Below are 13412 nucleotides of genomic sequence, written 5' to 3'. Positions count from 1 at the left end.
CCGCGACTTCCTTGTAAAGCTGTATTACAAGAATGATGACAGTGCACACATCGCTCTGCAGAAGTTCCGGACACTGAAGGGTTAAAAAAAAAAATAAAAAAGGCGTTGGTCCGATGACTGCCGTGAGTCTGGAGAAAATGATTCGGAGATTCGAAAAGACAGGTTATTTCGGTATGAAATGAAATGGCGTGTGACGGTGTGAAGCCTGGTAGAGGGAGGAAACGAACTGATTCGATGTCAGTGGAAGCAGTGACCACAGCAGTGCAGGGGGGCACGAGTGGTGGTGCGCAAACGTGTAGTGCACGGAGAATTGCCAGCACATTGGACATACCGTGCGTGCGCACGGTGCGTAAAATTCTACGAAACATCATTCTTTGCTATCCATTCAAAATTACCCATGTGCACGAGTTGCTTCCTGTTGACCCGCCAGCAAGACAGACCTTTGCTTTAGAATTTCTTCCTCGTATGGAAGTGGACAGTGATTGGCCGTGGAAGATTTTGTGGACAGATGAAGTCCACTTCCATCTGACAGGATATGTCAATAGGCATAATAGTCGAATATGGGCAACGAGAATCCACACGCAACTCAACCAGTACCACTTCATCCTGAAAAGATCACTGTGTGGTGCAGGTTTACGGCATCATTTATCATAGGGTCATATTTTTTTCGAAGAGATATGTGCTTCCGGTCCTGTTACCTGTACAGTCAGTGGTATGCGCTATGAGTTTCTTTTGCGCAACCACTTCATTCCAGCTATCCAGCAGCGTGGATGGGATCATTTTTATGGAAGATGGCGCACCTCCGCACATTGCAAATCCAGTGAAGCAGCTGCTAAAGCGCCATTTCGGAAACGCTAGAATAATCAGCCGCCATTTCCCTACAGCCTGGCGGTCCCGATCACCTGATCTTTATCCGTGTGACTTCTGCCTGTGGGGCTATCTGAAAGATGTTGTGTTCAGTGTTCCGATTGCAAATTTAGCTGCATTGAAGGCACGCACTGCGCAACACATTTTGAATGTGACCCCGGAAACATTTTGATCAATTGTGGAACATGCTGTTCCAGAAAACGGTGGACAGCATAGTGAACATATTTTGCTCCAGTCACACGGAAATTAACAATCCTATGTGATTTTGATTGATGCTTTTTATGCGGTTTTTGACCTCAAGACATTAAAAACCAATATTAGTGATGCTTTTTATGCAGTTTTTGACCCAGGACAACTAAAAACCAATGTCAGTGATGCTTTTTATGTGGTTTTTGGTCTCAGGATAATTAAAAACAGATTTTTTCTATCCTATGTTATATGACCTTGCCCTTGTAGATGGGCTTACGTAACACCTGTACACCGATGCACACTGAGTAGTACAGTTTGTTTAACATCAAAAGTACACCTTAGGCATTGTTGTATCATTCATTTGTCATTTGCAGTTGGCCACTATTAAACTATGATGCTTACAGCGCCATCTATTGCTAATTTTGTAACTATTTATTTTTATTCTGCCATACGTTTTCCATTGCAATTTGACGTCATTCTGCCCAGTGGTCTTATTTCTACAGCAGTTTGAAAGTTTTAACTTTAATTGTAATCACCCCGTAGGCCTAGCAACTGGCATGATCGTATGGGATGTATAAGGTACACCTTATTTGCAGATAAGAGTGCATTTTACTTTATTTCTAGTTCTGCTGTTTCACATATGTGAAGTGAATGTATCAGTGCTGCAGTATGTACAGAGGAATTAGCCAGCGGTAGGTTACCACACTGGTAACAGAGGTGGTTGACCATCTGGCATTTTCAGAGCCAATGGGATGATGTGCCGAAGCAGAAATCGCTCGTGACATCAGCAGAGAGGTAAGAAGAGAAAGTACATTTATTCTGGCGCGGATCAAGCAATTGCTATTAATAAAAACTTGCTAACAAAAGTTGCCTTTTGTCACTCAGACTTTAGGAGGAGTCTACGGATCACAAATACACTACTGGCCATTAAAATTGCTACACCAAGAAGAAATGCAGATTATAGACGGGTATTCATTCGACAAATATATTATTCTAGAACGGACATGTGATTACATTTTCACGCAGTTTGGGTGCATAGATCCTGAGGAATCAGTACCCAAAACAATCACCTCTGGCCATATTAACGGCCTTGATACGCCTGGGCATTGAGTCAAACAGAGTTTGGATGGCGTGTACAGGTACTGCTGCCTATGCAGCTTCAACGCGATACCACAGTTCATCAAGAGAGTGACTGGCGTATTGTGACGAGCCAGTTGCTCGGCCACCATTGACCAGATGTTTTCAGTTGGTGAGACATCTGGAGAATGTGCTGGCCAGGGCAGCAGTCGAACATTTTCTCTATCCAGAAAGGCCCATACAGGACCTGCAACATGCGGTCGTGCATTATCCTGCTGAAATGTAGGGTTTCGCAGGGATCGAATGAAGGGTAGAGCCACTGGTCGTAACACATCTGAAATGTAACGTCCACTGTTCGAAGTGTCGTCAATGCAAACAGGAGGTGACCGAGACATGTAACCAATGGCTCCCCATACCATCACGTCGGATGATATGCCAGTCTGGCGATGACGAATACACGCTTCTAATGTGCGTTCACCGCGATGTCGCCAAATACGGATGCGACCATCATGATGCTGTAAACAGAACCTGGATTCATCCGAAAATATGACGTTTTGCCATTCGTGCACCCAGGTTCGTCGTTGAGTACACCATCGCAGGCGCTCCTGTCTGTGATGCAGCGTCAAGTGTAACCGCAGCCATGGTCTCCGAGCTGATGGTCCATGCTGCTGCCAACGTCGTCGAACTGTTCGTGCAGATGGTTGTTGTCTTGCAAACGTCCCCATCTGTTGACTCAGGGATCGAGACGTGGCTGCACAATCCGTTACAGCCATGCGAATAAGATGCCTGTCATCTCGACTGCTAGTGATACGAGGCCGTTGGGATCCAGCACAGTGTTCCGTATTACCCCCCTGAACCCACCGATTTCATATTCTGCTAACAGTCATTGGATCTCGACCAACGCGAGCAGCAATGTCGCGGTACGATAAACCGCAATCGCGATAGGCCACAATGCGATCTTTATCAAAGTCGGAAACGTGATGGTACGCATTTCTCCTCCTTGCACGAGGCATCACAACAACGTTTCACCAGGCAACGCCGGGCAACTGCTGTTTGTGTATGAGAAATCGGTTGGAAACTTTCCTCATGTCAGCACGTTGTAGGTGTCGCCACTGGCGCCAACTTTGTGTGAATGCTCTGAAAAGCTAATCATTTGGATATCACTGCGTCTTCTTCCTGTCGGCTAAATTTCGCGTCTGTAGCACGTCATCTTCGTGGTGTAGCAATTTTAATGGACAGTAGTGTACTATCTTTCAATGAAAGGAAACATTGATTTTAATAAATAAATGAATAACTTTGGCATAACCGAAGATGTACTATCTTGTTCAAACTACACGGAGTGTGTGCTCAAGTTACAGACTGCGCGCCACAGTCGGAGTCATCAATAAGATGCCTTTCGATCTAGTGACGCTAGTGTTTTGTCTTGACGTACCTGTACGCAGACCAGCACATTCGGCAGAGCTCTCGCGCACTGAAAAGACTTGGCCATGGGTTGCTGAGGAACTGGCGCGACACGACTCAGAAGGCATTACGACAGATTCACTCCGGCACAGATCTGAAGCGACATAGAACGACGTACCCGAATCTGTTATGCAAGTACTGTTCGATTCTGTGCCCTCGTGTCGGAGGTGGCAGCTATGTGTACTAAATTTTGCAGCCCGTATATCCCGCTCTCTTCCCCCCAAAAAATCACCAACAATTTTAAAAGTGTGTTCTTCATACCATAGTGTATACACACAGTAAGAAAATTTCGTTATTTGTACCCTTATTGGTGCTGCAATTTTAATGACCAGGAACATAAACATGTGATTATAATGTGGAAGAAGTTTGTGGCCATTTTTTAGAGGTTTCACTGTCATTTTTTGCGGAGCGAAAGACATTAAGGTTTGATTGTTTTAATTAATATCGTAGTCACAAGTAGCACTATGAAAAATTATATTCCGCCTTTTCACTTTCCAACATGGAGAGTTGTAGAGCATACTCGTACAACGTTGTTCCTAAGTACCTCCGAGCATTCAGAAGATGATAGCACAAAAACATCATGTGCTTCATTCTTATAGCACATAGCTACATTCTAAGTTACATTGTTTTAATTATTGTTTTTTATAAAACAAATTCTACGACAAAGAAAAAGGACACACCACGAACAAATTTCTGAATGGGACGGAAATTGGCAGATGTGATGTTCATGTACAGATAATCTAATCAAATGAATTCGCAGTTGCGAATAAGGATTACCATCAGCTGTAGAATGGAATGACGACAATGAACATTTGTGCCGGAGCGGGACACGAACCCGGATTTCTCGCTTATCGCTTATTTCCACTGTCGACATTCCATTCTACAGCTGATGGTAGTCCTTATTCGCAACTGCGAATTCATTTGATGTGTTTCGTAACGGTTGTGGTCGCCGCAGTGGCTGTTCCTTTGGATGTGTATGCATCGGAATCAGAATAAACATACACTGCAATATCGTAGACAAACAAATGGTTACAATTTCAAAAAAACTGGATGAATTGTTCAAAAGAAAGAGCATCGCAAACTGACAAAATCAATAATGCGTTGCTCCACGTCTGGCCCTTATGCAAGCAATTATGGGGCTTGGTATTGGGTGATAGCGTTGTTGAATGTCCTCCTGAAGGATATTGCTCCAAATTCTGTGCAAATTAGCCCGTTATATTGTCAAAATCCCCAGCTGGTTGCAGGACCCTGCCCATAATCCTCCACACGTTCTCAGCTGAGGAGACATCCAGTGCTCTTACTGGCCAAGGTAGGGTTAGGTTCAAAATGGTTCAAATAGCTCTGAGCACTATGGGACTTAACATCTGTGGTCATAAGTCCCCTAGAACTTAGAACTACTTAAACCTAACTAACCTAAGGACATCACACACATACATGCCCGAAGCAGGATTCGAACCTGCGACCGTAGCAGTCGCGCGGTACCGGACTGAGCGCCTAGAACCGCTAGACCACCGCGGCCGGCGTATGGTTAGGTAGCACGAAGATAATGAGTAGAAACTCTCGCCTTGGGCGGAAGGACATTATCTTGCTGAAAGGGTAATTCCACGATGACTTGCAACGACGGGCAATGAAACGGGGCATAGTTGTAAGTGTGCTGTAAGGGTGCAGCGGATGTCAACGAAAGGGGTGCAGCTACGAAAAGGAATGGAGCCTCAGATCATCACTCCAGGTCATTGGGGCTTATTTCGAAGCAGACTCGTCACCGAAGACAGCAATACTCCAGTCAACGAGATTTCAGGGCAAAGACGTGTCTGGAGGCGCCTTGAACAGCGGTGGGACGCCAACCTGACTGTCGCCCGCCATACAGCTCGACAACCACGGGTGATGGTCTGTGGTGTCAGCCTCTTTTCATAGCAAGACCCCTTTCGTTGTCATCCGCGCTTTCCTTACAGCACAGTGGTGCGTTGACGATATTGTACACATTGTTTTGTTGTCCTTCATTCAAGCCATCCTGGGTACATTTCAGCAAGATAATGTCCGCCCACAGACGGCGAGCGTTTCTACTGTTCGCTTTCGTGCTTGCCAAATCTCACCTTGGCCAGCAAGGTCGCCGGATGTCTCCCCAATTGAGAAGTCTGGAGGATTATCGGCAGGGCCCTCTAACTACACTCCTGGAAATGGAAAAAAGAACACATTGACACCGGTGTGTCAGACCCACCATACTTGCTCCGGACACTGCGAGAGGGCTGTACAAGCAATGATCACACGCACGGCACAGCGGACACACCAGGAACTGCGGTGTTGGCCGTCGAATGGCGCTAGCTGCGCAGCATTTGTGCACCGCCGCCGTCAGTGTCAGCTAGTTTGCCGTGGCATACGGAGCTCCATCGCAGTCTTTAACACTGGTAGCATGCCGCGACAGCGTGGACGTGAACCGTATGTGCAGTTGGGGACTTTGAGCGAGGGCGTATAGTGGGCATGCGGGAGGCCGGGTGGACGTACCGCCGAATTGCTCAACACGTGGGGCGTGAGGTCTCCACAGTACATCGATGTTGTCGCCAGTGGTCGGCGGAAGGTGCACGTGCCCGTCGACCTGGGACCGGACCGCAGCGACGCACGGATGCACGCCAAGACCGTAGGATCCTACGCAGTGCCGTAGGGGACCGCACCGCCACTTCCCAGCAAATTAGGGACACTGTTGCTCCTGGGGTATCGGCGAGGACCATTCGCAACCGTCTCCATGAAGCTGGGCTACGGTCCCGCACACCGTTAGGCCGTCTTCCGCTCACGCCCCAACATCGTGCAGTCCGCCTCCAGTGGTGTCGCGACAGGCGTGAATGGAGGGACGAATGGAGACGTGGCGTCTTCAGCGATGAGAGTCGCTTCTGCCTTGGTGCCAATGATGGTCGTATGCGTGTTTGGCGCCGTGCAGGTGAGCGCCACAATCAGGACTGCATACGACCGAGGCACACAGGGCCAACACCCGGCATCATGGTGTGGGGAGCGATCTCCTACACTGGCCGTACACCACTGGTGATCGTCGAGGGGACACTGAATAGTGCACGGTACATCCAAACCGTCATCGAACCCATCGTTCTACCATTCCTAGACCGGCAAGGGAACTTGCTGTTCCAACAGGACAATGCACGTCCGCATGTATCCCGTGCCACCCAACGTGCTCTAGAAGGTGTAAGTCAACTACCCTGGCCAGCAAGATCTCCGGATCTGTCCCCCATTGAGCATGTTTGGGACTGGATGAAGCGTCGTCTCACGCGGTCTGCACGTCCAGCACGAACGCTGGTCCAACTGAGGCGCCAGGTGGAAATGGCATGGCAAGCCGTTCCACAGGACTACATCCAGCATCTCTACGATCGTCTCCATGGGAGAATAGCAGCCTGCATTGCTGCAAAAGGTGGATATACACTGTACTAGTGCCGACATTGTGCATGCTCTGTTGCCTGTGTCTATGTGCCTGTGGTTCTGTCAGTGTGATCATGTGATGTATCTGACCCCAGGAATGTGTCAATAAAGTTTCCCCTTCCTGGGACAATGAATTCACGGTGTTCATATTTCAATTTCCAGGAGTGTAGCTGGGGATTTTGACGATGTAAGAGCCGGCCGGAGTGGCCGAGCGGTTAAAGGCGCTACAGTCTGGAACCGCACGACCGCTACGGTCGCAGGTTCGAATCCTGCCTCGGGCATGGATGTGTGTGATGTCCTTAGGTTAGTTAGGTTTAAGTAGTTCTAAGTTCTAGGGGACTTATGACCACAGCAGTTGAGTCCCATAGTGCTCAGAGCCATTTGAACCATTTTGACGATGTAAGGCATCAATTGGACAGCATTTGGCACGTTGTCCCTCAGCCAACATCTCTCTCAATCAGTGCCAACCTGTATAATTATACGTGTTATTGATTTACTCTGTTTCTGAAGCTCTTTCTCTTGAATAAATCATCCAGTTTTTTTTTTCTGAAACTGTGATCATCTGTTTGTCTGCAAGCATCTACCGATTGCCCTCCCATTCGGATAATTACTTCGTGGTACGTAGTTTGCTTTACTTTAGAGTATATGTAAGGTACATGTAGTGTACCTTGGGTCTTAACCAGTACAAGGAAAAAATTTTCACAAATGTGCAAAGTGTTCAAAAAGTCTCCCAGCAGTGCCGTATAATTGTTAGCCGCGCGTGCCGTATGCCGCAATGAATATACCGAAATGAAACTCAGTGAAATACAAGTGATTAATTTATTGAATATTCGTTTTTACTTACAAATTGTCACATCAAATGTTGAAAGTGTCCACGCTGTTGTTGAATACACAATTCAATTCGTCTAATCATGTTTCCAAACGCAATCTGTAACATTTCTTCTGCAACAGAAGCAGTGAAAGTGGATATTGCAGTTTTCAATTCATCGATGGATTTTGGACGGTTTTTATAGACAATTGCTTTCGCTACACCCCAGGAGAAAAAGTCAGGTGGTGTTATGTCAGGCGATCGTGGAGGCCAAAGTCCCTGTGAAATTATGCGATCACCAAAAACCATCAGCAAGCAGTGACACTGAAAAGCGAGCTGTATGCGCGGTTGCACCATCTTGTTGAAAATAACCGTTCAGTATTTCACTTAACACAAGTTCTCCTATGAATAGGTACAGAATATCACTGCAGTATCGTCGTGCGTTTATTGTTTCGCTGAAAAATATGGGACCCACAATCTGACGTCTAGAAATTGCAATCCAGACTCCCATTTTCACAGAATGAAGTGGTTCCTCATGAATAGGTTGGTTGGTTGGTTGGGGAAAGAGACCAGACAGCGTGGTCATCGGTCTCATCGACTTAGGGGAGGATGGGGAAGGAAGTCGGCCGTGCCCTTTCAGAGGAACCATCCCGGCATTTGCCTGGAGCGATTTAGGGAAATCACGGAAAACCTAAATCAGGATGGCCGGACGCGGGATTGAACCGTCGTCCTCCCGAATGCGAGTCCAGTGTCTAACCACTGCGCCACCTCGCTCGGTCCCTCATGAATACACAATGGATTTGCAGTACTCCACATAAGAGAATTTTGCGAGTTCATGTACGCGAATAAATGAAACCACGCCTCATCAGTGAAAAACGTTACATTAAGAATATCACTTCCATTTTGTTGAACGAAATTTTTGAACCATTGACAACAATGCAGTCTCTTGCCATAATCAGTATTATTCAGTTCTTACACGACTGTCACTTTGTATGGGAAAAGTTCTAATTTTTTCCTTATAACTGTATGGGCCGTTCCGACACCAACATCGATTTCCGGGGAGTGATTTCTTACTGACTTGTTAGGACGCATGGACATTTTATCGGAAATATCGAGTAGTTTACCCTCAGACAAAACGCTGCGACGACCACTTCTCGAACAATCATAGGGCACTGCGGAGAGACAAAAACACCCCGTATTACACTTCTTTCACACGGTTTTTTATCCTCCATAGCGACATTTAGAGACATTGTTCTCCTCTAAGTACTGAGTAAGGTTATCATCCTGGTCATATCGACTTAAATTTCTTGGCTGGAGGACAACATTCCTTCTCTTGTGTGTTTTATCATCAGATCAAGAACGGTCAGAGCACTCCTATTCATGGACAGACATTTCTCTAGAGCTGTGAGGAACTTCCTATTTGAGATGACTTTATTAGCTTATTAACCATATTTAGTCTACATTTAATTGAGAACAATCTGTTGCATTTTGGTACCCCTTCCTTTGTACAGGACCTTTTATACGTAATCCAACAATAAACAACTGCTAAGTCAGTAAAATGGTTAAAGAATCTAACTGGACAGTTTGTTCTGATACTCACTTCCAATACACTTGGATAACAGGATAACAAACTGAAATCACTCTCCTCCAGAGTGCGAAGTATTTATTAATCATCGATAACTGAATACAATAACATAAATTAATTCCTCGCTCAGAATTTAAAAGCTACTATTTACACTGTATAGGAGATAAGAAAGAGCTTCGAGGATGTAACCTGTAGTACACATATGTGTATTTCGAATTTCGACGTCTACTGTAGTGAACATGAGAACTGATTCTAGTAAAATATATGTTAATGAAACATAAGACCTTTTTCACATATTAAAAGCAATAACTAAAATAAATCTAAGGTACCTTCAGAGTGCGCGGTTTGGGCAGCCATTCTGCTGAATCGTCTGTTCAAAACAGCTGGCGCTGCAGGGAGAGTGTGGTGTGATGTAGCAGCACAAAGTGAAACTACACAACTTACACGAACGTGTCATACAGGTCATGGATTGATAAAAACAGCTTTATTGTTTTTATGAAGTGAAAACTCGACTTCACATATATCACCCAAGGACTGTAGACTAACAATGCAACTTGAAGGTAGTACAACCTGCAGGTGCAAGCTGTAATCATAAGAACTCTGCGAAGCTTCCGCAGACTTTTATTTAGCAGTGAGATGCTGATACATGGCAATAACATGCTGCAAATTGCCACTGATTCTCTGATAATCTACACAGTATGTCCCAGTTCCGTTAGGACTGCGGCTAAGAAAAATGAAAGTTATGGATTATGTTCACAAAATCATTGTATTTATTCAAAATAGCCTTCCCCTGAATCAAAACACAGCTGACAGTCACAGTAGGCCTTTTTTGGAGTTGCACTTAGTACTGCAGTACAATTTTCTTGGATGTCCTTGATTGTGTCATTGCCAACTTCAATTTGAGAAACAACCAGAACTCGTATTCCGGGAATACAGTGGGTGATCCAGGACTGTGATCCATTTGCTATCCAAAAACTCGTGCACAGTCTTCGCTTTGTGAGCTGGGGTGTCGTCATGGAGGAGCAACCAGGAACCTTCCTCTCCGGCATTCGAGTCGAATTCGACGAATTCTCGCCCAGAAACGCTGGAAGACTCAAAAAATTTTATGTTGCCTCACTGCTCCACTGCCATTTCCTATGAGTGTCAGACACGTATTGTTACATTCGCGGCCAGAATGCCTGGTGCAGCAGTTCTAGCGATTTGGCTTTCTACACAGCTGTTTTCGAAACTTCAAAGATTGTAACGCCGCAACTCACCACGAGATGGCATTGCAGTTTGGAATTTCAGACAAGCACTCCTAACGGATCTGGAACACACTGTGTATATTGTGGAACACATGCGTCCCCGTGCTAGTGAAATGGTCAGTGTGATGTTTTGTTAGTGGTACGCGTTCGCTGTGTGTGCAGTGCTGAGCTTGCTGACGGTGGTGCGGTTCCACAACGGGCCCTGCGTGACGCCGCACGGCGTGGCGGGCACGTGCTACCACCGCCTCGAGTGCGCCAGCAGGGGCGGCGCCGCCGGCGGACACTGCGCGCGCGGCTTCGGCGTCTGCTGCTACTGTCAGATGAGCTCCATTATACAGCTTTAAGGCTTCATGAAAAACGCACGTTGTTTTAAAGATGCACTAAACCCACAATTTTTAAAATATGGCAATGTAATTTTGTACCACACTTTACACGAAGTTACACATTTACTGTTACATCACTAGGATTGTATATATTTAACATTTCTGTGAAATTTAAAAATTTTATTTTTAAAAAAATAATATACATACCTTTTTCTTATAAACTAAGAGATTTCTACAAAATTTTCTCCGTTTAATCTCTTTACATACAGAAAGCTTCTCTCATAATTTTTTTCAGTATATCGAATAAGCGAATTTTGATGATTTTTATCAATAATCCTGTAAGTATAACACAAAATTTGTGCAAAATTCCGAAAACTTTGCCATATATAGCAGCTTATACTTACAATTTCAAAATTTACTCTTTAGTCTACATTTATTGAGTTCGTAGAAATACGTGTACGAAGCTCGAAGTTTCATAATTGTAGCCTTCATAGATTACAAGAAAAACTTACATAACTTTTAAAAAAGTCAATTTTCAGGAAATGCAATTTAAAGCTCAGCCTAATGTTTTTTTTCTTATTTCCCGCCTTCTGAAGGCCCCACATTTGTATATACGGACTTCTTTCCCTAGAGGGCTTCTCTTTTCGTTTCTTGTTTCCTACTTCCTTTCCTTTAAGAGGTCTTCAACTAACTTCCCATCTGTAGAGAGGTGCTGTAAATCTGTTTTCCTATCTTGAGTGAAATTTCCTATCTTAAGGCCCATTCTTTCTAATGCCTTCATTCTCCCCACGTTCCTACCATTAAATACAAGAAATGCATCATGAGTTGCAATTCTGAGTTGCAGAGTTGCAGAGTTGCAGATGAAAATCTTGTTTTTGGGCGTCGTTCCCATATGAGTGAAACAGATTCATTTGGATTCTGGATTTTGCCATATACACACTTTCTTAGAAGCTAAGTTTCAGCCATCAACCTGTAAGTGGGCTTGACAACATCGAGAATACAATTTGGAAGCCTCTCCTTGCGAATGTATGGTTTGTTATCCATCTGAGCCTGTAGATATTTACACCAGCTAATGTGGCACAGATAATGAATGGGACGTTTATCTGTAGACACCATGTGCAAATATGTAGCCCATACTACACTTTTCACGTCACTTTACACCGGATAGGTACTGTCTGATAGACTTGCTGCAATGCGCTTACGTAAATATCCGTCAGCAGCACAAGTCAAAACAGCTGGTTTATTATTGATTCTAACATACAGAACGGAGTCACAGGTGATCTATAACACCAAAGGGTATATACACTGAAGCGCCAAAGAAACTGGTACAGGCCTGCGTATTCAAATACAGAGATATATATAAACAGGCAGAATACGGCGCTGCGGTTGGCAACGTCTGTATAAGACAACGAGTGTTTGGCGCAGTTGTTAGATCGGTGACTGCTGCTACAATGGCAAGTTATCAACATCTAAGTGAACTTGAATGTGGTGTTATAGTCGGCGCACGAGCGATGGCCAGAGGTAGCGATGAAGTGGGGATTTCCCTGTATCACTATTTCACTAGTTAACTATGAAAATCCGGTAAAACATCAAACCTCCGAAATCGCTGCGGCCGCAAAAAGCTCCTGCAAGAACAAGACCAACGACGACTGTTGAGAATCGTTCAACGTGACAGAAGTGTAACCCTTCCCCAAATTGCTGCAGCTTTCACTGCTGGGCCGACAGGTGCCAGCGTGCGAACCATTGAACGAAACATCATCGATATGGGCTTTCGGAGCCGAGGGCTCATTCGTGTACCCTTGGTGACTGCGTGGCACAAAGCTTTACGCCTCGCCTGGGCCCATCAACACCAAAATTGGACTGTTGATGACTCGAAACATGTTGCCTGGTCGACGAGTCTCGTTTCAAATTGCATGGAGCGGATGGACGTGTACGGGTATGGATACCACCTCAATGAATCCATGGACCCTGCATGTCAGCAGAGGACTGTTCAAGCTTTCAACCGATGATCTTTTTCAGCGAGTGGATCAGGCGATTCGAGGAAATCGTCGGTTCACAATTTCTGTATTGAATGATTTATTTCTCTAAATTACAAGGTCAGCTCTGTATACCATCGTGAGTGAGCGATTTTAGTACGGCAAGCATTGTGCGAGATGGCTTCCCAAGATGCTGTCCGACAATCACAAAACATAGCGAATGAGCGACGCCTTATCGTTTCTCCAGCGCTACCGTGATCCAGGAAAAATTTTTTGAACCAAATTTTCACAGGGACAGAAAAAGTGTCCATTTCGAAAATGAAGAGAAAAAAATGGCCACCCAAAGAGTGGAAGCATTGTCATTTCCTGTGTAAACCTCCATCAGAAAGTGTTGGCTATTGTGTTCTTGGACCGAAAACGGGTTTTGTTGGTGGAATTCATGGATAGTGGCACGACAATCAC

The 13412-nt window shown here is 45.1% G+C and overlaps 1 protein-coding gene across 1 annotated transcript in view; it reads left to right on the top strand.

Annotated features, from left to right (window-relative positions):
• LOC126456047 (uncharacterized) overlaps nucleotides 1-13412 on the top strand; it is a 134124-nt gene that overhangs the window by 4740 nt on the left and 115972 nt on the right. Inside the window, exon 2 of the mRNA XM_050091802.1 lies at nucleotides 10814-10966. Coding sequence (XP_049947759.1) covers nucleotides 10814-10966 — 153 coding nt within the window. The remainder of the gene's footprint in view (nucleotides 1-10813; nucleotides 10967-13412) is intronic.

Source organism: Schistocerca serialis, chromosome 2, assembly GCF_023864345.2.
Source record: "Schistocerca serialis cubense isolate TAMUIC-IGC-003099 chromosome 2, iqSchSeri2.2, whole genome shotgun sequence".
NCBI lineage: Eukaryota > Metazoa > Arthropoda > Insecta > Orthoptera > Acrididae > Schistocerca > Schistocerca serialis.
This window is presented reverse-complemented; position numbering and strand designations above follow the sequence as displayed.